Raw genomic sequence first — 23,789 nt, forward strand, 5'->3', positions numbered from 1 at the left:
TTCTCGCTTTGTACATTATTTGTGCTGTTCTGAATTTGACCAGATCCATAAATTAACATGTGTGATTTTATGAATAGTCAGTTTGTGTGATCTCTGTATCCTGTTTTGTTTATTGTCCTTATTGCTCTTTTCTGTATTGTACATATCGGCTGCAGAGTGGTTTTGTAGGTGTTTCCCCAGATTTCGACACAGTAAGTCAGATATGGCAAAAATAACGAGTAATATAGAGCATTATTAAAGGATAATAGAGAAAATGCAACATAAAAAATACAATGTAGGTAAGTGTAGACTGGCGCAAAAAAAACCAACCAACCAACCAACCAAAAAAAAAAACCATACAAGTAAAACCACTTCAAATAAAATTTAGTGAATTGAGGAGCGGAAACGTACTTCTGGCACTGGTCTTGCACCCACAGGAGCAGGGCCTTTTTAGCAGACAGACGAAAGCGTGTATGGAGGGGTGATGCTCTCTGTGGAACAGGGCTGCCTCGTACAGGGGTTCCAGGAGCCGAATCCACACTGGACAGGGAATCCAGAGAGGAGGAACGGGAACCAAAGGAGAGTGTGCTGGCTAACTCTGCTATCTGTAGGAATTCACAGTTGTTGTTTTTTCAGTTACAGTGCTGCTTATGAAGTTCAACATAGCAAATTTGTTGATCCATCCATCCATTATTCATAGTCGCTTATCCTGTGTAGGGTCACAGGCAAGCTGGAGTCTATTCCAGCTGACTATGGGCGAGAGGCGGGGTACACCCTGGACAAGTCGCCAGGTCATCACAGGGCTGACACATAGACACAGACAACCATTCACACTCACATTCACACCTACGGTCAATTTAGAGTCACCAATTAACCTAACCTGCATGTCTTTGGACTGTGGGGGAAACCTCAAGGGAACCCACGCAGACACGGTGAGTACATGCAAACTCCACACAGAAAGGCCCCCCCCGTCAGTTACTGGGCTCAAACCCAGAACCTTCTTGCTGTGAGGTGACAGTGCTAACCACTATACCACCGTGGCACCGCAAATTTGTTCAGGTTTTGTTAAAGTTGTGAGTTTTTCCAATGTTGCACAAATGTTTTCGAGGATGAACAATATAATCCTCATTATGCTATTATAAAGCCATATTTTGTTCTCATTTCAATGCCCTTCCTGTAGGTTGATTCAAACCAGTCATATTTTCTTTGTAGCAGACTTGAATAACTCCAGCTTTATCCCATGGGCCCTGACCCAATTTATGCCACTAAAAGGGATGAATCACAATACATCTTTTGGTAGAATCAAAGCAACCATTTCAGCAGGAGTTTCAAATTCACCCCTTTGCATAATAGAACACCACCACACTACTGTGGGATTGAAATACACTGTTGGATCCATAGGAATGAAATGCAAAAATACCCTAAAGCAGGGGTTTTCAAAGTGTGGGAGAGTCAGCCCCCCCTCGGACAGCAAATAAACAACAGCGCCCCCCCCCTTACAATTTTTGTTGTTGCTATACTTAATGTTCCATTCGTATTTTTAAAAAATGGTTGTTGTCCACATTTTAATTTTTTTCTTTTTTACATTTTAAACATCTGTGCTTTTTAAAACATCTTGTTTTACACATTTTAAACATCTCATAGCATCGTTAGCTAGCACCTCTTGGCAGACAACACACTGTGGCAGTGGGGCATCTTCAGATCCAGTCCATGAAAATCCAAACTTTAAATAATCGTGGTCATACTCCCTTCTTTTTCCAGTCCCCCAGGATTCCACGGGCCTTTTTTGTGATTGTTGCGGGCTAAAATGTCTGATGTTGCGGGGGGGTTTCCCAAAAAATTGCGATGAAAGTTGCGGTGTTTTTTAGGTTTTTGTTGCGATTACATTGCGGGAGGAAGTGAAAGTTGCGAGAAATTGTTGCGATTTTCTCTTTTTGTGATTAAAATCGAGTGATATGTTAAATATTAAGTTATTACTGAAAAACTATTGATTAAAAAAAACAAAGACACTGAGAAATGGTCCTATAAACAACTTTACCAATATAAAAGATTACCAGGACTACAAAAATGCAGAAAAATAGGCTTTACTGATCCAAATGCTCCTGTTGGTTCAAAAGTTAAAGTGCAGAGAACCTCACAGCACAACATGAAGTTACCTTAAAATATAATATAAATGCCTCAGCTTTCATGTAAGAAAAAAAACTATTAATACTAGTACTGTGTGCAGTCAGTCTCTCCTGAAGACTAAATTAAACAATAATTATAAACTAATAAAATAAATGGCTCAGGCTTCATAGAAGAAAAAAAACAATCTGAACAGAATCTCACAGTATGATGCTGAAGCTTCCTAAACAATGGAAAATAAAATACCATTTTGGCAAAAATGTTGGCATCCATTAATTTCTTGTATTAAGTAAAAAAAAATAAATAAAGTGCGCACAGTCCTTCACTGTAAACATAACACAATTTCAGTAACAGAATTTAAGCCTATATAAACACTGACTCACACATCATGCAATGTTGCCAGATACTGCTGACGTTTTCCAGTCCAAAATATGTTCAAAACCCACCAAAATGCACTTGAAACCGCCCAATCTGGCAACACTGCGCACATGCTGCTTCTCTTGAACGTATACACGGAAGTAAGGCGGAAGGTAGTTTGTCGACGTCACCTCAAGACGACGCCAACGATTGGTCAAATTTGCGGGAAAGTTGCGGTGATTGGTTATAATTGCAACACCGCCCTGAATTCGCGGGGATTGGTTGAATTTGCGCTGAAGTTGCAAATCGCAACATCCTGGAGGCTCTGTTTTTTTGCTTGGCCCAAACTCTGTCTCCTCACTCACTGTAGCTTTAGGTACTAAAAATCGATCCATTTTGTCTCTGGTAAAGGCTAGCTGAAGTTCGCTAAATGTCCGCAATAGTCACTTATTCTGGTTTATTTTTCCGCACGTTGCGCCCCCCTGAAGAACTCTGGCGCCCCCCAGGGGGGGCGCGCCCCACACTTTGAAAAGCCCTGCCCTAAAGTGAACATGAGACAAACACAACTGATAGAAAACTTGTGATTATGGTGATAGCTGTTTAATTGTATTCATCAATACTCATGGGAACTCTCTGTAAGTGATGTGATACTCACATGACAGCGTAGAATAATGGTCCATACAAGGCCTAAAATGATGGACGGTTTCCCTTCTATGATATCCGGGATGTTTATATTGACCAGCTTAATCTAAAGAGAAAAAAAAATCTTAACAAGCTAACAATATGTCTTTTTTTTTCCTACGACTGATATAAACTCGTACTCGAAATCTGAGAGAGTAAGAATGTACAAGGATTCAATATGGTTCAAGAAAGACGTAACCAAACGCTCACCGATTTATTTTTTAAGAAGTTCAAAGCCGTTTCAACATTTCCCCTCTGCTGAAAAAGTCCATGGCCTTTCTCACGTTTCTGTGGGGAAATCATACAAACTGGGCAATAAATATTTTGCACTTACACTCACCAGCATGTGGGATGAGGTATGACACTCACCAAGTGTTGGCCACTCATGGCCTCCAGCAGGTCCAGCAATCGAGCTCCATCACAGAGGTCTGAAAATAGGTCCTGCACCAAGGAAGGACAGCTCCTCTGGAAAACACAACCATTGCGTCATGAAGATGCAGTCCATAGAGGGAACAGCATTCTGGATAGCAAAAATTCAGTGAAGTAGAACATCTGCTACAAAGTGCTTTAAAGTAGTTTAAAATTTAGTTGTGCGATGAAATGATTAAACCATCCGTCATTGGGAAAGAATGCTTTGTTGCTTAAGAGATCACAACTAAAATATAAAAGCAGCACTTCCGCATATGCAGAGCCAGCTAAAATTGGTCCGACAGGTTGTGTTTAGTCATGTGACTTTTGCTTGCAAGTTACTTCCAGTGAACGAAGTGGTGGTCTGGCAAACTGATTTGGCTGCCGTTATGCAGACAGCTAGTGAAACCGTCTCAGACTATTTTCACAGGTCAATGCACGGTCAAGATACCTTTAGAAAGTTGCTCATTGCGATGGGATAGATCCTTACACATTAACAAAGAAAGGATTTTCCTACGAGTTGGAAAATTATTCATCCGTTGAGTTCCCCGACATCTCAAACTACCTGGTGCTGCAGACATCGTTCTACACGGACAAGCAGATGAAAACCTGGAAGAGCATGGAGGTGTACAACTTTTTATACACCACCGTTCAAAAGTTTGGGGTCACTTTGAAATGTCCTTATTTTTGAAAGAAAAGCACCGTTCTTTTCAATGAAGATCACTTTAAACTAATCAGAAATCCACTCTATACATTGCTAATGTGCTAAATGACTATTCTAGCTGCAAATGTCTGGTTTTTGGTGCAATATCTCCATAGGTGTATAGAGGCCCATTTCCAGCAACTATCACTCCAGTGTTCTAATGGTACAATGTGTTTGCTCATTGCCTCAGAAGGCTAATGGATGATTAGAAAACCCTTGTACAATCATGTTAGCACAGCTGAAAACAGTTGAGCTCTTTAGAGAAGCTATAAAACTGACCTTCCTTTAGTTTGAGCAGATTGAGTTTCTGGAGCATCACATTTGTGGGGTCGATTAAATGCTCAAAATGGCCAGAAAAATGTCTTGACTAGATTTTCTATTCATTTTACAACTTATGGTGGTAAATAAAAGTGTGACTTTTCATGGAAAACACAAAATTGTCTGGGTGACCCCAAACTTTTGAACGGTAGTGTATGTGGCTGGGTTAAAGATGTGGGGATCAGGACACAACAAGATAAATCCTGTATCGTTTATGCCTGGGTAAGTGGGAATTTCTGGGATTTTTGTACGTGTCTTTGCGATGATTGCTAGGACGCTACAAGTTTTAGTATTGGGTGCAGACAAACCACAGCTGTTCAATTCTCAATCCTCCCTGCTCTTCTCTTCCAGGCACGGTAAATGATTCCCAAAGATCCACAGAAACCCCTTTAAAGACCTGGGTATTGCTGAAACAGGACGGAGACGTTATCACGCCTCACTGTAACTGCACAGCCGGCGAAGCAGTTTCATGCTGTTAACTCATCAGCTCTGCTTTTTTTGTTCACGTGGATCGTCTCGATTATCTTATCTATGTATCTAGTTCAGTGTAGGAAGCCAATCTACATCATCGTCCTTGTAAAGATTGCTAGGACGTCCTGATAAATAAAGCGAAACCACATGTGTTAGTTTACAATATGGCAACAACGATCAAACAGTACACAAAAACACGCCTGAGGACTTAAGCGTCTCCTGAACTTCAAAACATCACGAAATAACGGAAAAGTGATTTGCGAATCCAAACGAAATAAATCAGAGGAATTTACAAACCCTTCACGAAGCACTGCAAATTTGAACGTTCTTTGACTCGGGTCCCTTCCACTGCAATGAAAGGTAACTCTTGAACCTTTCTCGTCATCTTTTGGTAAAATCCTTTGCTATTTCACCCTTTATCATTTCATGGGGAACCCAGAAAAAACTTTTATCAGTTACATGGTTTGTTTGATTCGAACAGCCTAAAACAACACAAGCGTAGGGAGTTTTAATGACTAGCAAAGGTGTCCAAGCAACAGCAATGCTTTGTAAACACTGAGCTCAGCTGACCACCACTTCATGTCTTGCATATCTAATGAGGCGGACATGACGTCGGATGCAACTCACCTATTTGAGGTGGATGAGGCTGACATTACAAAGTTATAAAATGAATGATTCCCAGGTCTCTATAAGCAGTTTAGCTCACTGTCATTTAACACAGTGAGAGGAGCCGACTTTACACCAGGCTGTTTCGGCTAGTCGCTATTTAATTCCTGCCTCGTGCTCAGTGTTCCTGACATGGACTCCAGATCCACTGCAACCCTGACCAGGATAAAGCGCTTACTGATGATACTGTAAATGAATGACTGAATTAAAGAAGAACTGAAATCATTTTTAAACTTGCTTTATTTCTTAATTAACGTGTTATTCAATTACGTTTTCGGTTTTAGTAACCTTATATCGTGACTCGTGTTGGCAACTAATTGCAATTAAATATTATACTTATCGGCCTATTCGGTTTTCAGCCATGTTAAATTTAGTTCGTTTGGTCCACGGCAGGCGTCGCTTATCCACGCGATCTTCACGAGACTTGTGCGAGGCTTCGGAACGTGAAGTGTCAGCGTGGCCATTTTGAAAACTGTTTTCCAAACGAAAGATTGCACAAAAACGAGTTTAAATGATGATTACTGCCTACTTTTTTCAAACTTTCCTGATTGCTATCAAAACAAACAAAGCTTCCAGCTTGATTATGTCAGCATTCGAAAGAGGGCACGCACGTCTTTTGACAACGTTGGCAGATGTTGGTTACTTTGATTTCCGCTGTACGTTTTACTTCCGTCCTACGATGTCTCGCACAGGTCTCAACGAATCTCGTTTACGGCCATTGCTTTGACATCCATCCATCCATTATCTGTAGCCGCTTATCCTGGACTACAGGGTCACAGGCAAGCTGGAGCCTATCCCAGCTGACTATGGGCGAAAGGCCGGGTACACCCTGGACAAGTCGCCAGGTTATCGCAGGGCTGACACAGAGACAAACAACCATTCACACCTATGGTCAATTTAGAGCCACCAATTAGCCTAACCTGCATGTCTTTGGACTGTGGGGGAAACCGGAGCACCTGGAGGAAACCCACACAGACATGGGGAGAACATGCAAACTCCACACAGCAAGGCCCACGTTGGCCACTGGACTCAAACCCAGAACCTTCTTGCTATGAGGTGACAGTGCTAATCACTACACCACCATGCCTCCCAATTCTAAATCAATTATCATGAAATATAATGTGTTAAAAATCAATTAAAAATTATTATAAAACGAACAGAGAACTAGTGTATAAAAATGTGTTTTATTTTAAAGTTCATGCGTAAATAGGCGACCAAGGTGATTTACCAGAATCTGAAAAAAGTTGTTCACATATCACTACTAGATCAAATCACATCATGTTGCAGCGGAGTCATTGGTGTTGTCAAATATTGAGTCAATCGAAATTGTATCCATTGCATGGAGGCCTTTTTAAAAAAAAAATAAATTAAATAAGTACTGCCAGTCGTGTTGCAGATGTGCCAATGCCATCCATTTTTGTAGCTTTTTTAAGATGGAAATCTTGCCAATAAGAAAAAGGAATGAAGCTGAACACAGAATTAGCTACATTTCTTTTGAACAGTTTCATGTGGGAATTAATGATTCATGTGTGCATTATGCATGAATGATCATATCTACAAATCGACAGGTTATACTGGAATGTCAGGCTTTTACATGTTTATAGCTAACTTTGTAATAACTGACCAAGAACGAGATGAGAATGAGAAAGCTAGCTGACTAGCTGCAGTACTAACTTGGATGAACTCTGCTGCCTGCAATAGAATCGTTCTGTAAAATTGTAAATAAATGTACTGTAGCATTATGAAGTACACAAATCACGTCAATGTATATTAAATATCAAATACATTAACTTTTTGGTGCTTTGCAAAACATAGACGGTGGTCACTGGTACCCACACGGTCAGAAACAAGGGTACGGTAGGAGTTCATTTCTGTCCCCCAAGGTACAATCTACACTAATGTTCCCCCTAGGGTTCATTATTGGACTTCAAGGTTACCACATGTACCTTTTTAGGGTCAAAAAGGTACATATATGTTCCCAATCAGTATATAAACGATACAAAAGATGAACTGTGAGCTACTGCTCACTTACATATCCCCCCGCTCTCACCTGTATCAGAATGCAAGCAATTGAAGGAATAGGACACTTATTATGAATGTTGACTTCAACAAATAATTAACCCTGAAACAAGTAAGTAAAGAGCCGTGTTCTCCCCAGGGATTTCAAATAGCATCCTGGTAAACTGTCATTTTGAAATAGCATTTTGCTTCTTGAAATAGCATCAAAATCCACCCTATATGTTTCGTAAATGCATTCAATCAGTAAACAGGAAGTCGACGTGTGACAGACCTGAAAATGGTACACACGGTATAGAACCCCAAGCTGAAGCTTGGTACCAAATATCAAGCAGTTGTGATTTGTAGTTGTTGAGAAAAGTGTTATGAAAGTTTTGTAAATCCAAGCTATACGTTTCGTAAATACATTCAGGCGGTAAACAGGAAGTTGATGTGCGACAGACCTGAAAACGGTATAGAACACCAAGCTGAAGTTTGGTACCAAGTGGCTATGATTTGTGGTTGCTGAGAAAAAGGGTGTTTCGGACGGACGGCGATATGGAGGGACAGAGGTAAACCAGTATACCTTCCATCCTTCGGAGCGGGGGTATCATAATAAATAAGTAGCTTAGAGAGTACTGCCCTAGTGACAAGCCGTTGTACCCCTAAAGGTACAATAATGTACTTTATTTTCTGAGGGTGCACTGCCACCAGTGCACAAACACCCCCCTCCCCCAAAAAACCCCACATCTGCCCACCACCCCAACCTCCCATATATATCTACTATCACTTTTGCAAGATTATCCCAAAAAGGAATTAGTAATAATTCTGTACAAGTTCATCTCTGTGTAGATTTACAGCTTTTTAAAGTTTACCTTAGAAAGTTGAGCATTGATCCAGTTAGTGAATGTCCTCTTTTGAACCTGCTCCTGTTCCACTGCAGAAGAAAAGACAAATGGTGCAAACAAAGTGACAACAAAACTATCGTGCTACCATAATCAACAGCGCAAGATGACCAAATGCAACATGACTGTAAATGCAGAATGCACTAAACAGTTTCTGTATGGTTTCTCGACAACAACTTCATCTTGTCACAAAAATGGAATGCATCCATGTAGAAATATGTAGATATCTTGCCAAAAGTGAATTTCGTGGTTCTGTGGTTCAAAAAACTCAGTGGCTCTTTCATGCAGTAACTAATTTTCAGCTCAGATTAGAAATGGCTGCAAATATAGCTCAAACCCGAACACAGAGCTGCATCACGCCCTGCATTGTTTTAGCTCTGAATATGTTGTTCCTGGCAACATTAAATAATTATGCAGAAAACAACATCTCTGGGCGATACCTTAAAGGAACAGTCCACCGTACTTCCATAATGAAATATGCTCTTATCTGAATTGAGACGAGCTGCTCCGTACCTGTCCGAGCTTTGCGCGACCTCCCAGTCAGTCAGACGCAGTCAGACGCGCTGTCACTCCTGTTAGCAATGTAGCTAGGCTCAGTATGGCCAATGGTATTTTTTGGGGCTGTAGTTAGATGCGACCAAACTCTTCCGCGTTTTTCCTGTTTACATAGGTTTATATGACCAGCGATATGAAACAAGTTCAGTTACACAAATTGAAACGTAGCGATTTTCTATGCTATGGAAAGTCGGCACTATAATGACAGGCGTACTAACACCTTCTGCGCGCTTCGGCAGCGCATTGATATCTGAGCTCCGTATCAATGCGCTGCCGAAGCGCGCAGAAGATGTTAGTACGCCTGTCATTATAGTGCGGACTTTCCATAGCATAGAAAATCGCTACGTTTCAATTTGTGTAACTGAACTTGTTTCATGTCACTGGTCATATAAACCTATGTAAACAGGAAAAACGTGGAAGAGTTTGGTCGCATCTAACTACAGCCCCAAAAAATACCATTGGCCATACTGAGCCTAGCTACATTGCTAACAGGAGTGACAGCTCGACTGACTGGGAGGTCACGCAAAGCTCGGAGAGGTACGGAGCAGCTCGTCTCAATTCAGATAAGAGCATATTTCATTATGGAAGTACGGTGGACTGTTCCTTTAATGCCCTAGCAAACTCAATCACCTTTGATTTTTTTTACCCGTACTCTGCGTTTTATCTTAATTCTATCTGGATAGTTGATTGGATGATTAGTATTATGAATAATCGTTTGCCCTATTGGCTAGATATCATGTCATGAAAGTAATAAGTACACTACTAATATAGTGACATGACATAACCTCCATCACGATGCACATCTTCAGACTTTTGGCTCAACTCAACAAAAAAAAAAATCGTTTTCTTGACATATTTTTTGGTTCTTTAAACCAAATAATTAACGCTAGCTCATTTGTACATTGTTTCAATAAGTCATACACAATTGTCACTACTTTTCAAACCAGTCATGGCGTGCTCTAATGAGAACAAAAATGATCTTTAAAGCAGTAACCCTCATCTAAGAATAGACACAATGAGCAGATGCATGCCAGTTACTGCTGCATTATAAAACACTGGGCACCTGTATAACAGGTTATTAACAAGGGCCGGGCCACCTAAAAGCATGAATTACGTACCGTACAACAGAGTGTGAAACTCCATCTTTTACCTGCATACTGTATTTAAAATTCTAAATAAAAACTGACAGACAAGAAACGCAATATTCTGCTGTCCTGACCTGTAAATAATCAGGCTTGAAAATGCATAGTATTGGTTCAAGTGTAGGCTTTAGCTTTGTATCGTGTTGCATATTTCATCTCGAAAAGATGTCACACCTGAAATAGCCCTGACTCTTTTTATTGTCCCTCTTGTCGTCAAAGAAAACGTCCAGCATGTCTAGCACTGTGTGTCCTGACCCCAGCCAATGTTGGCATATGGGTCTAAGAGAACAGAATAAACTAAAAGCAAATGGAGACTGAATTTGAAGGAGGCTGTATTATTCTGACTTGTGGAAAAAAATAGCTTGGGGGAAAAAAACAACAACAAAAGTCAAGCCAGTGAAAGTCATTGTAATAGACAGAGGGAAAAAAAATATTCTTAGACTCTAATTCAGGTATCAGTTTTGTACGGAAGCGTATTAGGGCCACTTGGAGAAAATATTTTTTTCTAAATTCCGAGATTAAAAGTTGGAATTTTCGAGAAAAAAGTAGAAATTTGAGAAAAAAAGTCGAAATCTTCGAGAAAAAAAGTCGAAATTTTCGAGATTAAAAGCCGAAATTTTCGAGATTAAAAGTCGAAATTTTCGAGAAAAAAAGTCGAAATTATGACATACAAAGAACGCATGCTCTAACTGCTGCCATGGCAATGAATTCCGAGATTAAAAGTCGGAATTTTCGAGATTAAAAGTCGAAATTTTCGAGATTAAAAAGTTGAAATTTTCGAGAAAAAAAGTCGAAATTATGACATACAAAGAACGCATGCTCTAACTGCTGCCATAGCAACGAATGGCCACCGGAAAGGGAAGTCGTGGAAAGTGGCTGCCAACCGACCTGGCCCTGAACATGTGAACTTGGCGACGTTGACTCTGAATGCAAGACACAAGGGATGCAGTTGAAAGGTAAGATTATCATTCTGTTCTGTTTGATGTTACATTGCGGATATGGTTAAGGGTACGTAATATCAATTAGGATCAGAAGTGACACTTACTACCATGCAGGCTGCATGCTACAAAACATTTCTTACCTGGACATGACACTACCCTTAGTAGCCTATCATGTCCGAGTGCTAAACGTTTGTGCGTACAGTGAAACGACACAATTGGTGTCTGTATAATGACTGCAGAAACCCATTTCATCTAGCTAGTATTGCTAATATTATGCTAACGCCACTACAGTAGGCCTAAGCCTCGTCTGTAGAGCAGAAGGGTTTCCAAGTCACCTCTAATATTTCAATCTAGAGACATCAAACATATAGGCCTACTGTAGTGGCGTTAGCATAATATTAGCAATACTAGCTAGATGAAATGGGTTTCTGCAGTCATTATACAGACACCAATTGTGTTGTTTCACTTACGCACAAACGTTTAGCACTCGGACATGATAGGCTACTAAGGGTAGTGTCATGTCCAGGTTTCTAAACTAGCAGAGATAGTACGCCTTGTGGTTGTAGCATGCAGCCTGCATGGTAGTAAGTGTCACTTCTGATCCTAATTGATATTACGTACCCTTAACCATATCCGCAATGTAACATCAAACAGAACAGAATGATAATCTTACCTTTCAACTGCATCCCTTGTGTCTTGCATTCACAGTCAACGTCGCCAAGTTCACATGTTCAGGGCCAGGCCAGTTGGCAGCCACTTTCCACGACTTCCCTTTCCGGTGGCCATTCGTTGCCATGGCAGCAGTTAGAGCATGCGTTCTTTGTATGTCATAATTTCGACTTTTTTTCTCGAAAATTTCGACTTGTTTTCTCGAAGATTTCGACTTTTTTTCTCGAAAATTCCGACTTTTAATCTCGGAATTTCGAGTTTTTTCTTGAAATTTCCGACTTTTAATCTCGGGATTTAGAAAAAAATATTTTCTCCAAGTGGCCCTAATACGCTTCCGTAGTTTTGTGACATTATCTTATATTGTCTTATTAACAGAGGTGGACAGTAACGAAGTAGATTTACTTGAGTACTGTACTTAAATACACTTTTTGAGTATCTGTACTTTACTTTATTATTTTTTTGGAAACTTATAACTTTAACTTCACTGCATTTGAAAGGCAAATATCGTACTTTTCACTCCACTACGTTTCTATCAAGGTCCTTGTTACTATGAAGCAGCTTTGAAAGTGGATGTTTTTTCTTTTCTTTTCTAAAACGTGATTGTTTTTTTCGCAGGTGACACTGAGACAGTCTATCAGTAATCACTAGGGTCACGTCACGTCCATAGACTGTACAAAATCAAGTTCAGTGATTTCTCAGCAGTGTTATTCAAACACGATCAGTCGATGGCAGAATGGAAGGAGGCGGTTCTTCTGGGGAACGCACACACCCATGGCCATACCTAGAACCCATGTTTCAGTTTTCTGAAAGGATTAAAGATTAATTTCGTTTTAAATGTTTGTTTTGTTTGCCTAAAGCAAACCACATCACGGCCTGCAAAAACTCGCCGTCCAACTTGCGGAAGCATATTGAGGTATATAAACGTTTTATTCCAAGAGAAAGCTTACAGTGAAGTTGTCTGTGCTTTTAGAGCTAGCGATAACATTGCAAATGTCGCGATGCAGTCTGGTTAGTCAAATGTCTTTCTATGGATTTGCCCACCAAGTTGCCGTAGCCTTGTCCACGGCTAACGTTTACACATGGCTAGTTAACTTGGACGCTGCGAGTTAGCATGTAAAAACGGAGTTACACTAACATGAATAATGTTAGCTTATCTGAAGTCCTTTCAGAAATGTGTTTCAGCAATATCTTGCCAAATAAACAGTAGCATTAGCTACCCACTATGATTTCGAGTTTGAAAAGAGTTTGCAAGCATGTCAGGTGGAGCTTCACTGCCTAGCTAGCTTAATGTTAAACCACCATGATGGCACAGCATGCGTTCATTTTGTGAATTCTCATTTCTGTCTTTGGTAACGGCATTAGGTTTTGTAAGCGCTGTGGCAATAATACAACGATGCGTTGACAGAAAATGTACTTTTAATACTTAAGTATTTTTAAAAGCAAGTACTTCAGTACTTTAACTTAAGTAAGCATTTGACTGGACAACTTTCACTTGTATCGGAGTAACATTTGAACAGTGGGATCTGTACTTTGACTTAAGTAATTAAGTTGGTTACTTTGTCCACCTCTGCTTATTAACCTCAAGAAAGATAAATACAAAAGGAATTAACTTTTTCATGAATATTCCACACAATATTTAATGTAACAATAAATGGATAAATAATATGATCTGCTGTTCTACAACTTAAAAATATATCAGTGTTGGCAGACTGTTGTCATATCAGTGGAATAAAACATTCCTGGACATGCTTTTATTTGAAAATAATCATGCAGGAGTCACTTGGAAATAAAGTCATAAAGCCAAATTCTCCATATTCAAGCTGTAGGATCTCACAGTCTTGGAAGCCTTAAGCCCTCTTTTGAGCCGCGTAACAGTATACAGCACCAGGAAAAAAAAAAGATTCTCATATTCGGGTGTCAGACTTGAGACTGACGTTATACTATACAGGTTTAAGTCTTTATTACATGCACCTACGCTAGAGAAAACAACAAATATGCACAGCCCAAACAAAGTGCAGCCACACCCTCACTAGTGTTTTGTTTAAAGAGTTGTTTGCCAAATGGTCTTGTACTGATTGAAATGATTGGCCTCTCGTGCAACACACAAAATATGGAAAATTAGTTTTTCAGTTGATAAGCCCAGCTCCTCTCAGTAATTTAGAACATCACTGCTTTTCTAACAGCATAAAACCCCGTGTCCAAAAATGTTGGGACGCCGTGTAAAATGTAAATAAAACCAGAATGTGAAGATTTGCAAATCATGGAAATCCTATAGTTCATTGAAAATAGTATAAAGACAACATATCAAATGTTGAAACTGAGAAATCTTATTGTTTTCAGGAAAAAAAAATGCTTATTTTGAATTTAGTGCCAGCAAGGTTTCAAAAAAGTTGAGACGGGGCAACAAAAGACTGAAAAAATTGGGTAATGTTTAAAAAAAAAAAAGCTAATGTGGTTAATTGGCAACAGGTTAGTAACATGACTGGGTATAAAAAGAGCATCCCAGAGAGGTGGAGTCTCTCAGAAGTAAAGATGGGGAGGGGTTCACCGCTCTGTGAAAGACTGCGTGGGCAAACAGTGCAGCAATTTAAGAATAACGTTCCTCAATGTAAAATTGCAAAGAATTTGGGGATCACGTCATCCATGGTACATAATATCATTAAAAGATTCAGAGAATCTGGAGAAATCTCTGTATGCAAGCAACAAGACTGAAAATCAACACTGGATGCCTGTGAGCTTCAGGCCCTCAGGTGACACTGCATTAAAAGCAGACACGTGTCTGTAGTGGAAATCACTGTATGGGCTCAGGAACACTTCAGAAAATCATCATCTGTGAAAACAGTTCATTACTGCAGCCACACACGCAAGTTAAAACCAGATATAAACAATATCCAGAAACACCACCACCTTCTCGTCCTGAGCTCTTTTACGATGGACTGAGGCGAAGTGGAAAACTGTCCTGTGGTCGGATAAATCAAAATCTGAAATTCTTTTTAGAAATTATGGACACCACGTCCCCCTTGGTAAAGAGGAGAGGGACCATCTGGCTTGTTATCAGTGCACAGTTCAAAAGCCAGCACCTGTGATGGTATGGGGGGCATTAGTGCATATGACAATGGGTAGCTTGTACATCTGGGAAGGCATCATTAATGCTGAATGATATGCAGGTTTATAGTAACATGCTGCCATCCAGACAAAATCTTTTTCAGGGAAGGCCTTCCTTCTTTCGGCAAGAAAATGCCAAACTGCTTTCTGCACATATTAAAACTGGATGACTCCATAGTAAAAGAGTGCGGGTGCTAAACTGGCCTGCCTGCAGTCCAGACCTACCTCCCACTGAAAATATTTGGCGCATTATGGAGCACAAAATACAAAAAGGAGACCCCGAACTGTTGAGCAACTGAAACTGTATATCAGGCAAGAATGGGACAACATTTCTCTTTCAAAACTACAGCAACTGGTCTCCTCAGTTCCCAAACACTTACAGTATCGTTAAAAGTAGAGGTGATGCAACACAGTGGTCCCAACTATTTTGAAACATGTTGCTGACATCAAATTCAAAATGAGCAAATATTTTTCAAAAAACAATAAAATGTCTTACTTTCAACATTTGATATGTTGTCTTTGTACTATTTTCAATGAAATGTTGGGTTTCCATGATTTGCAAGTCATCGCATTCTACTTTTATTTACGTTTTACACAGCGTCCCGTCTTTTTTTTTCTGGAATTGGGGTTGTATTTTATCAATAGATCCGTAGGTATGAAGGATTCTAACCTTGCAGTAGCATGTGGATATCATCGATATCCAAGGGGACGCCCCTCTCATCTGCAGTGGGAGCATCTGAGCCTCCACATGACGCCATGACTGAAAGGATTCAGGCCTTCAGTCTTTGTAGAATGGTGATCTGGGTATTGAATATAAAATAACAACAAAAATGTTATTGATAAAAACTTAGGTTCTCAGTACACAATATGGAAAATACAGAACAAGAACATACATGGCCTATGGATTATGAAATTATTTCATAAAAGGAAGCTAACTACAGCAGGAAAAACTCTTGTAAGTGCATGTATGGGTGCCTGTGGGCGTGTTTTATCCTGCCCTCTCTCTCTTTAATATTACTCTTTCTCGCTGAAGTCAGAAAGTCCCCTAACTTCTAAATGGGATTACACAGATATAAATAAAGCAACTACATTCTGATCTCAGTGAAGAGATAACACCATGTACAGGGGTTTAACTTGGATTTAGAAAGTGGAGGAGCCCAACTTCTTTATTGGGTGCCAACAGTGTGGAACAGCACAGATCAGTTTCAGGTATTTTTGGAGCTAAGGATTTGAATTTGATTTATTTGAACAAGTTTTAACATTTAGTTCCCAGGGGCTAGATTTATTTAGTATAATTAGGCTGTCAGAAAAACATTTCTTATTCATCAGTTTTAATATTAAAATTATATAAAAATATCTACTGATTCTTCTGTGGCATAGAGAAAAGCAAAGCCTTATATTAGCAAACTGAACACATTTTATCCATCCATCCATTATCTGTAGCTGCTTATCCTGTCCTACAGGGTCGCAGGCAAGCTGGAGCCTATCCCAGCTGACTATGGACGAGAGGCGGGGTACACCCTGGACAAGTCGCCAGGTTATCGCAGGGCTGACACATAGACACAGACAACCATTCACACTCACATTCACACCTACGGTCAATTTAGAGCCACCAATTAGCCTAACCTGCATGTCTTTGGACTGTGGGGGAAACCGGAGCACCCGGAGGAAACCCACGCGGACATGGGGAGAACATGCAAACTCCACACGGAAAGGCCCTCGTCGGCCGCTGGGCTCGAACCCAGGACCTTCTTGCTGTGAGGCGACAGCGCTAACCACTACACCACCGTGCCGCCCTGAACACATTTTATTTTAATGATTTTATATATACACACACACACACACACACACACACACACACACAATTATATACACTCACTGGCCACTTTATTAGAAACACCCATACACCTGCTGTTTTATACAGTTATCTAATCAGCCAATCTCTTGACGGCGGCACAGTGCATAAAATCATGCAGATACACATCAAGAGCTTCAGTTAATGTTCACTCCAAACATCAGAACGGGAAAAATTGCGATCTCAAAGTGTGACCTTCTTTCACTGTGGCACAGGTGTTGGTTTGAGCCAGATGGACTGGTTTAAGTATTTCAGAAACTGCTGATCTCCTGGTGTTTTCACACACAACAGTCTCTAGAGCTTACACAGAATGGTGCGAAAAACAAAAAACATCGAGTGAGTGAGGGACAGTTCTGTGGGTGGAAACGCCTTGTTGATAAGAGAGGTCAGAGGAAAATGGTCAGATTGGTTCAAGCTGCCAGGACGTATATAGTAACTCATACAATCACTCTTTACAACCGTGGTGAGCAGAAAAGCATCTCAACATGCAACAGCAGAAGACCACATTGGGTTCCACTCCTGCCAGCCCAGAACAGGAATCTTAGAATCAGGAACAGGTTCCTATTAAAGTAACCGGTGAGTGTGAGTGTATACTTACCATTAAACCACTGCCCTGACTGAAGGAAACTTTTGAAATAAAATCATTTCAGCACTGCAGCAGTGTAAAACAGTGTAAATTCATTATTTCTGTCACAATTAGGATTAGTTAGGATTGACTATACAGTTTCATTTACATCATATTTCCTGACCACATCAAAAACCAACAGAGTTTGGGTTGACTTTTTATTTGGTCATACATAAGATACACAATTCCTTGGGTCAGTGTGCAGCTTTGTTCCCCGTGGCCTTCTGTGAAATGTTTAATTACACAGCAAATAATCTCATCTCATCTCATTATCTCTAGCCGCTTTATCCTGTTCTACAGGGTCGCAGGCAAGCTGGAGCCTATCCCAGCTGACTACGGGCGAAAGGCGGGGTACACCCTGGACAAGTCGCCAGGTCATCACAGGGCTGACACATAGACACAGACAACCATTCACACTCACATTCACACCTACGGTCAATTTAGAGTCACCAGTTAACCTAACCTGCATGTCTTTGGACTGTGGGGGAAACCGGAGCACCCGGAGGAAACCCACGTGGACACGGGGAGAACATGCAAACTCCGCACAGAAAGGCCCTCGCCGGTCACGGGGCTCGAACCCGGACCTTCTTGCTGTGAGGCGACAGCGCTAACACAGCAAATAATATCAAGACAAAAAAAAAAAAATCAGCCATTCAAAAATAAACAGCTTGGAGTATTTTCCTGATGCCTCACACAACAACATGCTGCTGCACCACAAAAGGAGAAATAATTACGCAGATACTTATGGTTGCCTCACAAAATACTTTAGGAGGGAAATAGCTATTAAAACACAGCAACAAACCACAACAGATGTGCTTGCTGTATCTGGTGTTTACTCTCATGAAACAATGCTACAAAACTGAATCAAGCATCGAATATTTTGGAACTGGCACAAATAAAACTTCACTAGTCTCTACTTACTGCATGATAAGAGGAAATACTATTATTTTTAAAATAAGCACTTAGTACACTTTGTATAAACAAGTGTAGGCTGGTGCCAGAAATGGCTATTGGCTTATACGGTTAAAGCTACATCCCCAAATCCAAAAAAAGTTGGGACAAAGTACAAATTGTAAATAAAAACGGAATGCAATGATGTGGAAGTTTCAAAATTCCATATTTTATTCAGAACAGAACATAGATGACATATCAAATGTTTAAACTGAAAAAAACGTATCATTTAAAGAGAAAAATTAGGTGATTTTAAATTTCATGACAACAACACATCTCAAAAAAGTTGGGACAAGGTCATGTTTACCACTGTGAGACATCCCCTTTTCTCTTTACAACAGTCTGTAAACGTCTGGGGCCTGAGGACTTGTCATGTTCCAACTTGTCATGTTGGAAAATGCAAGGTCTTCCCTGAAAGAGACGTCGTCTGGATATGTTGCTCGAGAACCTGGATATACCTTTCAGCATCGATGGTGTCTTTCCAGATGTGTAAGCTGCCCATGCCACACGCACTAATGCAACCCCATACCATCAGAGATGCAGGCTTCTGAACTGAGCGCTGATAACAACTTGGGTCGTCCTTCTCCTCTTTAGTCCGAATGACACGGCGTCCCTGATTTCCATAAAGAACTTCAAATTTTGATTCGTCTGACCACAGGACAGTTTTCCACTTTGCCACAGTCCATTTTAAATGAGCCGTGGCCCAGAGAAGACGTCTGCGCTTCTGGATCATGTTTAGATACGGCTTCTTCTTTGAACTATAGAGTTTTAGCTGGCAACAGCGGATGGCACGGTGAATTGTGTTCACAGATAATGTTCTCTGGAAATATTCCTGAGCCCATTTTGTGATTTCCAATACAGAAGCATGCCTGTATGTGATGCAGTGCCGTCTAAGGGCCCGAAGATCACGGGCACCCAGTATGGTTTTCCGGCCTTGACCCTTACGCACAGAGATTCTTCCAGATTCTCTGAATCTTTTGATGATATTATGCACTGTAGATGATGATATGTTCAAACTCTTTGCAATTTTACACTGTCGAACTCCTTTCTGATATTGCTCCACTATTTGCCGGCGCAGAATTAGGGGGATTGGTGATCCTCTTCCCATCTTTACTTCTGAGAGCTACTGCCACTCCAAGATGCTCTTTTTATACCCAGTCATGTTAATGACCTATTGCCAATTGACCTAATGAGTTGCAATTTGGTCCTCCAGCTGTTCCTTTTTTGTACCTTTAACTTTTCCAGCCTCTTATTGCCCCTGTCCCAACTTTTTTGAGATGTGTTGCTGTCATGAAATTTCAAATGAGCCAATATTTGGCATGAAATTTCAAAATGTCTCACTTTCGACATTTGATATGTTGTCTATGTTCTATTGTGAATACAATATCAGTTTTTGAGATTTGTAAATTATTGCATTCCGTTTTTATTTACAATTTGTCCCAACTTCTTTGGAATTGGGGTTGTAGACTGCGTTTCAGGTTTTTCAAGTTTAGGTCATAAAAAAAATTTTCCCTGACACCCAATATTTTTGTTTAGTGGACTGAAAGCTGCTGAATTCGAATCACAGACTTGCAATTTTATTAGTTTTTTTTTTAAGAGAACAAATAATGAATTTAGGGCCACATGGCCCTAAATTCAATGCCATTTTTTCTTGCTTCACCATGATGCAGTACACGATATTATGTCATGTATCATATGATAGGCTTTCCCCATTCGCGCAAAGCATTGTGGGATACAAATTTGAAACAGGAGAGAAAAATGGAGGATACCAATGAAACCTGAAAAACCAACTACAGTAATGGAAAGCGAGAAGAAAAGATGTTATGTTGCGAAGGAAAGGAAACCCAGGACCAAACTAATAAATATCAGCGGTCAGCGAGCACCTCAGTGTGATCAGCTGTTCGTTTAGCGAAAGAATGATGGAACTGTCAGTGCACGGTCAAGGTAAACCTGTAGATGGCAGTAATGCAACACTGGATGCCAGCTGCCGTAAAACCCAAAAGAAAAAGAAGAAAAAGAAGCGAAAGAAGGCGCACAGACTTCCTCTGTCTGCTTGACCGTGCAACGCGAGAGATTTCATGCACATTATTTGCTAGGGAATCCCCTCAAATTAAATAACTTCCCAACCACAGAATGGCCTGGATTTTTTTGTTTGTTTGTATTTTTAGATATTACAGAAAAACATATAATCACAATCACCAAACTTCAGAGGGAAATAAATTTCACCAATTGTATGAACTTGAAAGGCTGTCTAGCTTTAAACGGTTGTAGGTTATAGGAGGGCACAGTGGTGATGTTGGTAATGTTGCTGCCTCACAGATCCAGAGTCCCAGGTTTTAATCATGGACTCAAGCTGCTCTGTGTGGTGATTCTCCAATTTCCTACCACCTCCCAGGAACATGGCAGTAGATTTATTGGCTAAGATAAATTAGCCCAGGGCGGCACGGTGGTGTAGTGGTTAGCACTGTCGCCTCACAGCAAGAAGGTCCTGGGTTCAAGTCCAGCGGCCAACGAGGGCCTTTCTGTGCGGAGTTTGCATGTTCTCCCCGTGTCTGCGTGGGTTTCCTCCGGGTGCTCCAGTTTCCCCCACAGTCCAAAGGCATGCAGGTTAGGTTAATTGGTGGCTCTAGACTGATCATTGGTGTGAATGGTTGTTTGTCTCTATGAGTCAGCCCTGCGATGACCTGGTGACTTGTCCAGGGTGTACCCCCCCTCGCTCATAGTCAGCTGGGATAGGCTCTAGCTTGCCCGCGACCCTGCACAGGATAAGCGGCTACAGATAATGGATGGCTGGATAAATTAGCCCTAGGTATGAATGTGCGTGAGCGTGCATGAAGCCATCCGCTGGACTTGCATCCAATCCAGGGTGTACTCCCAACTCACAACCAGTGTTCTGGGGAGAGGCTCAGGATATTCTGTGAACTTGACCAGGATACAATGGTTACTGATTGTAAGTGATGAGTACAAATTACTAGTAGAGAGTGGAAACTCATTCATTTTCAGTAACCACTTTATCCTGGTCAGGTTCCTACCCTTGGCTGCCTGTCTGTTGAACTGTAATTGCAAGGAAAACATTGCCAAGCCTTTCCCTTTTCCAAAAACCAACCCCATACCATCTGGTGGAACTCCATATACCTTGTAAGCTGCCGTTCAAGGACACAGATAAGAAAGACATAGATAAGAAGATCCCTTCTTGGGGGTGGAGCTTATTTCTGGGCCAAAAAAAAAAATTTTTACAGAAGCCAGGAAATAAAAATTGTCCAGATCCAGAGGCAGATCCTTTCAAGGAATCACTGAATCAACTGATGGATTAGGAGCCTATCCAAGGAACACTTGGGGTCAAGTAGGAACGCACCCTGGATGGGATGCCAGTCCATCACAAGACTGCATAAACTTCAGCTATTAAATTAATCATCTGTAAACAAAGAACACAGAGTAATTATAAAATAAAATCTTCACTGACACACTAATAGATTCATGCTCTTCATCTGTATGTTCTGTTTGACCCGACTGTAATATTCACACACAATCTGGATATTTTTGCTCAGAACTGCTACTCTACATGCGAGAAAACTTTCACAATGGTGAGGAATTGAGGCGACTGTAAAGGTCACATGAAGTAATGAACTAAGTGGACAAGTCAAAGGCAGATTCATAGCAAACAACCTTTCATCTCTAAAAGGTGAAGAGGAGCGCACACACACACATGGGGACTTAAACAAATCAAGTATTGCCAAGTCACCATGGAAAGGTCTGGTAGATGACGCTTCAGTTTCTACCTGCATTTACTGCCAGCTCCATGACATCAGAGGGCAAAACTGCTCAAGGACACACGCAGCCCTCATGACCTGTTGTCCATGCACTCTCTCACATGCACACGCTCACGCAAAGGTCAGACTGAGACACAGAGGAACACTGAGATCTGGAAGGAATCTGCAGAGTCTGAAAATAGGATTGGTCTACAACATGCATGCTGAGTGGCAGGCAATTATTGTGTGTGTGTGTGTGTGTGTGTGTGTGTGTGTGTGTGTGTGTGTTCTGAATCTGGATCACCATGACTTACCCTACATACTTCTAGCATTATTTCCATTTGACTGAAGGTTTGGAAAACACACCTAGTATGCATACACATGTACAGCTTGAATTTTTTTTTTTTCCAAAGCTGAAGTACAACTTAAAGCTTCCTTTCAGATTTTTCAAGTGTCGGTCATAAAAAGAATTTTCCCCGACACCCAATTATTTTTTGTTTAATGGACCGAATGTGTGTAATATTGGATCATTTTCCTCAATAAATAAATGACCAAGTATAATATTTGTGTTTCATTTGTTTAACTGGGTTCTCTTTATCTACTTTTCGGACATGTGTGAAAATCTGATGATGTTTTAGGTCATCTCATTTCATCTCATCTCATTATCTCTAGCCGCTTTATCCTGTTCTACAGGGTCGCAGGCAAGCTGGAGCCTATCCCAGCTGACTACGGGCGAAAGGCGGGGTACACCCTGGACAAGTCGCCAGGTCATCACAGGGCTGACACATAGACACAGACAACCATTCACACTCACATTCACACCTACGGTCAATTTAGAGTCACCAGTTAACCTAACCTGCATGTCTTTGGACTGTGGGGGAAACCGGAGCACCCGGAGGAAACCCACACGGACAACATGCAAACTCTACACAGAAAGGCCCTCGCCGGCCAAGGGGCTTGAACCTGGACCTTCTTGCTGTGAGGCGACAGCGCTAACCACTACACCACCGTGCCGCCCGTTTTAGGTCATATTTATGCAGAAATATAGAAAATTCTAAATGGGTTCACAAACTTTCAAGCACCACTGTAGGTCGAGGAACACTTTCAAACATTATAAACTGAACATTTAATGCAACTTGAAGGAATCCTATAATTCAAGGTCACTGCTCATTCATTATCTATACGGCTTATCCATTGCAGATCGCAGAAGAGTTGGAGCCAATCCCAGCTGAACACTGGGCGAGAGTTATGGTGATGATACACGGGGCAGCTTTTTGGGCAATGTTGCCGAGCAATGTTGCTGGGCAATTGCGTTTTGACTCTTTTCTATTGAGATTGGGCAACATTGTTTCTTTCTGAATGGTTTTGATAATCTCTGGCAACTTTTTGAGATAAGCCAATCAGAACGCGAGTATCGAGTCATGTGACCTCCGGTGAGGTTCGGATCAGAAATTTCAAACAAATATGGCGGCCGCTCAGTGTCAGTGGAGTGAAGAGATGGAGAGACTCCTCATCTGTTTTTACGCCGGTAAGTTGTTATTTTAATATTCTATATGGAGGAATTTACCTCACCAAAGCTCTAAAAAAACA

General features: G+C 40.9%; 1 protein-coding gene across 11 annotated transcripts in view; it reads right to left on the bottom strand.

Annotated features, from left to right (window-relative positions):
- Positions 1-23,789, bottom strand: part of LOC132883748 (nesprin-2) — a 379,369-nt gene that overhangs the window by 339,610 nt on the left and 15,970 nt on the right. For all 11 annotated transcript variants that reach the window (XM_060917719.1, XM_060917720.1, XM_060917721.1 and 8 more), the window contains exons 2-7: positions 15,690-15,819; positions 8,578-8,639; positions 3,511-3,606; positions 3,352-3,429; positions 3,116-3,208; positions 391-584 (exon numbers count right to left, since the gene is read on the bottom strand). In XM_060917719.1, the coding sequence (XP_060773702.1) occupies positions 391-584; positions 3,116-3,208; positions 3,352-3,429; positions 3,511-3,606; positions 8,578-8,639; positions 15,690-15,777 (611 nt within the window). In that variant the 5' untranslated portion in view covers positions 15,778-15,819. The remainder of the gene's footprint in view (positions 1-390; positions 585-3,115; positions 3,209-3,351; positions 3,430-3,510; positions 3,607-8,577; positions 8,640-15,689; positions 15,820-23,789) is intronic.

This window comes from Neoarius graeffei, chromosome 3 (assembly GCF_027579695.1).
Source record: "Neoarius graeffei isolate fNeoGra1 chromosome 3, fNeoGra1.pri, whole genome shotgun sequence".
NCBI classification, from domain to species: domain Eukaryota; kingdom Metazoa; phylum Chordata; class Actinopteri; order Siluriformes; family Ariidae; genus Neoarius; species Neoarius graeffei.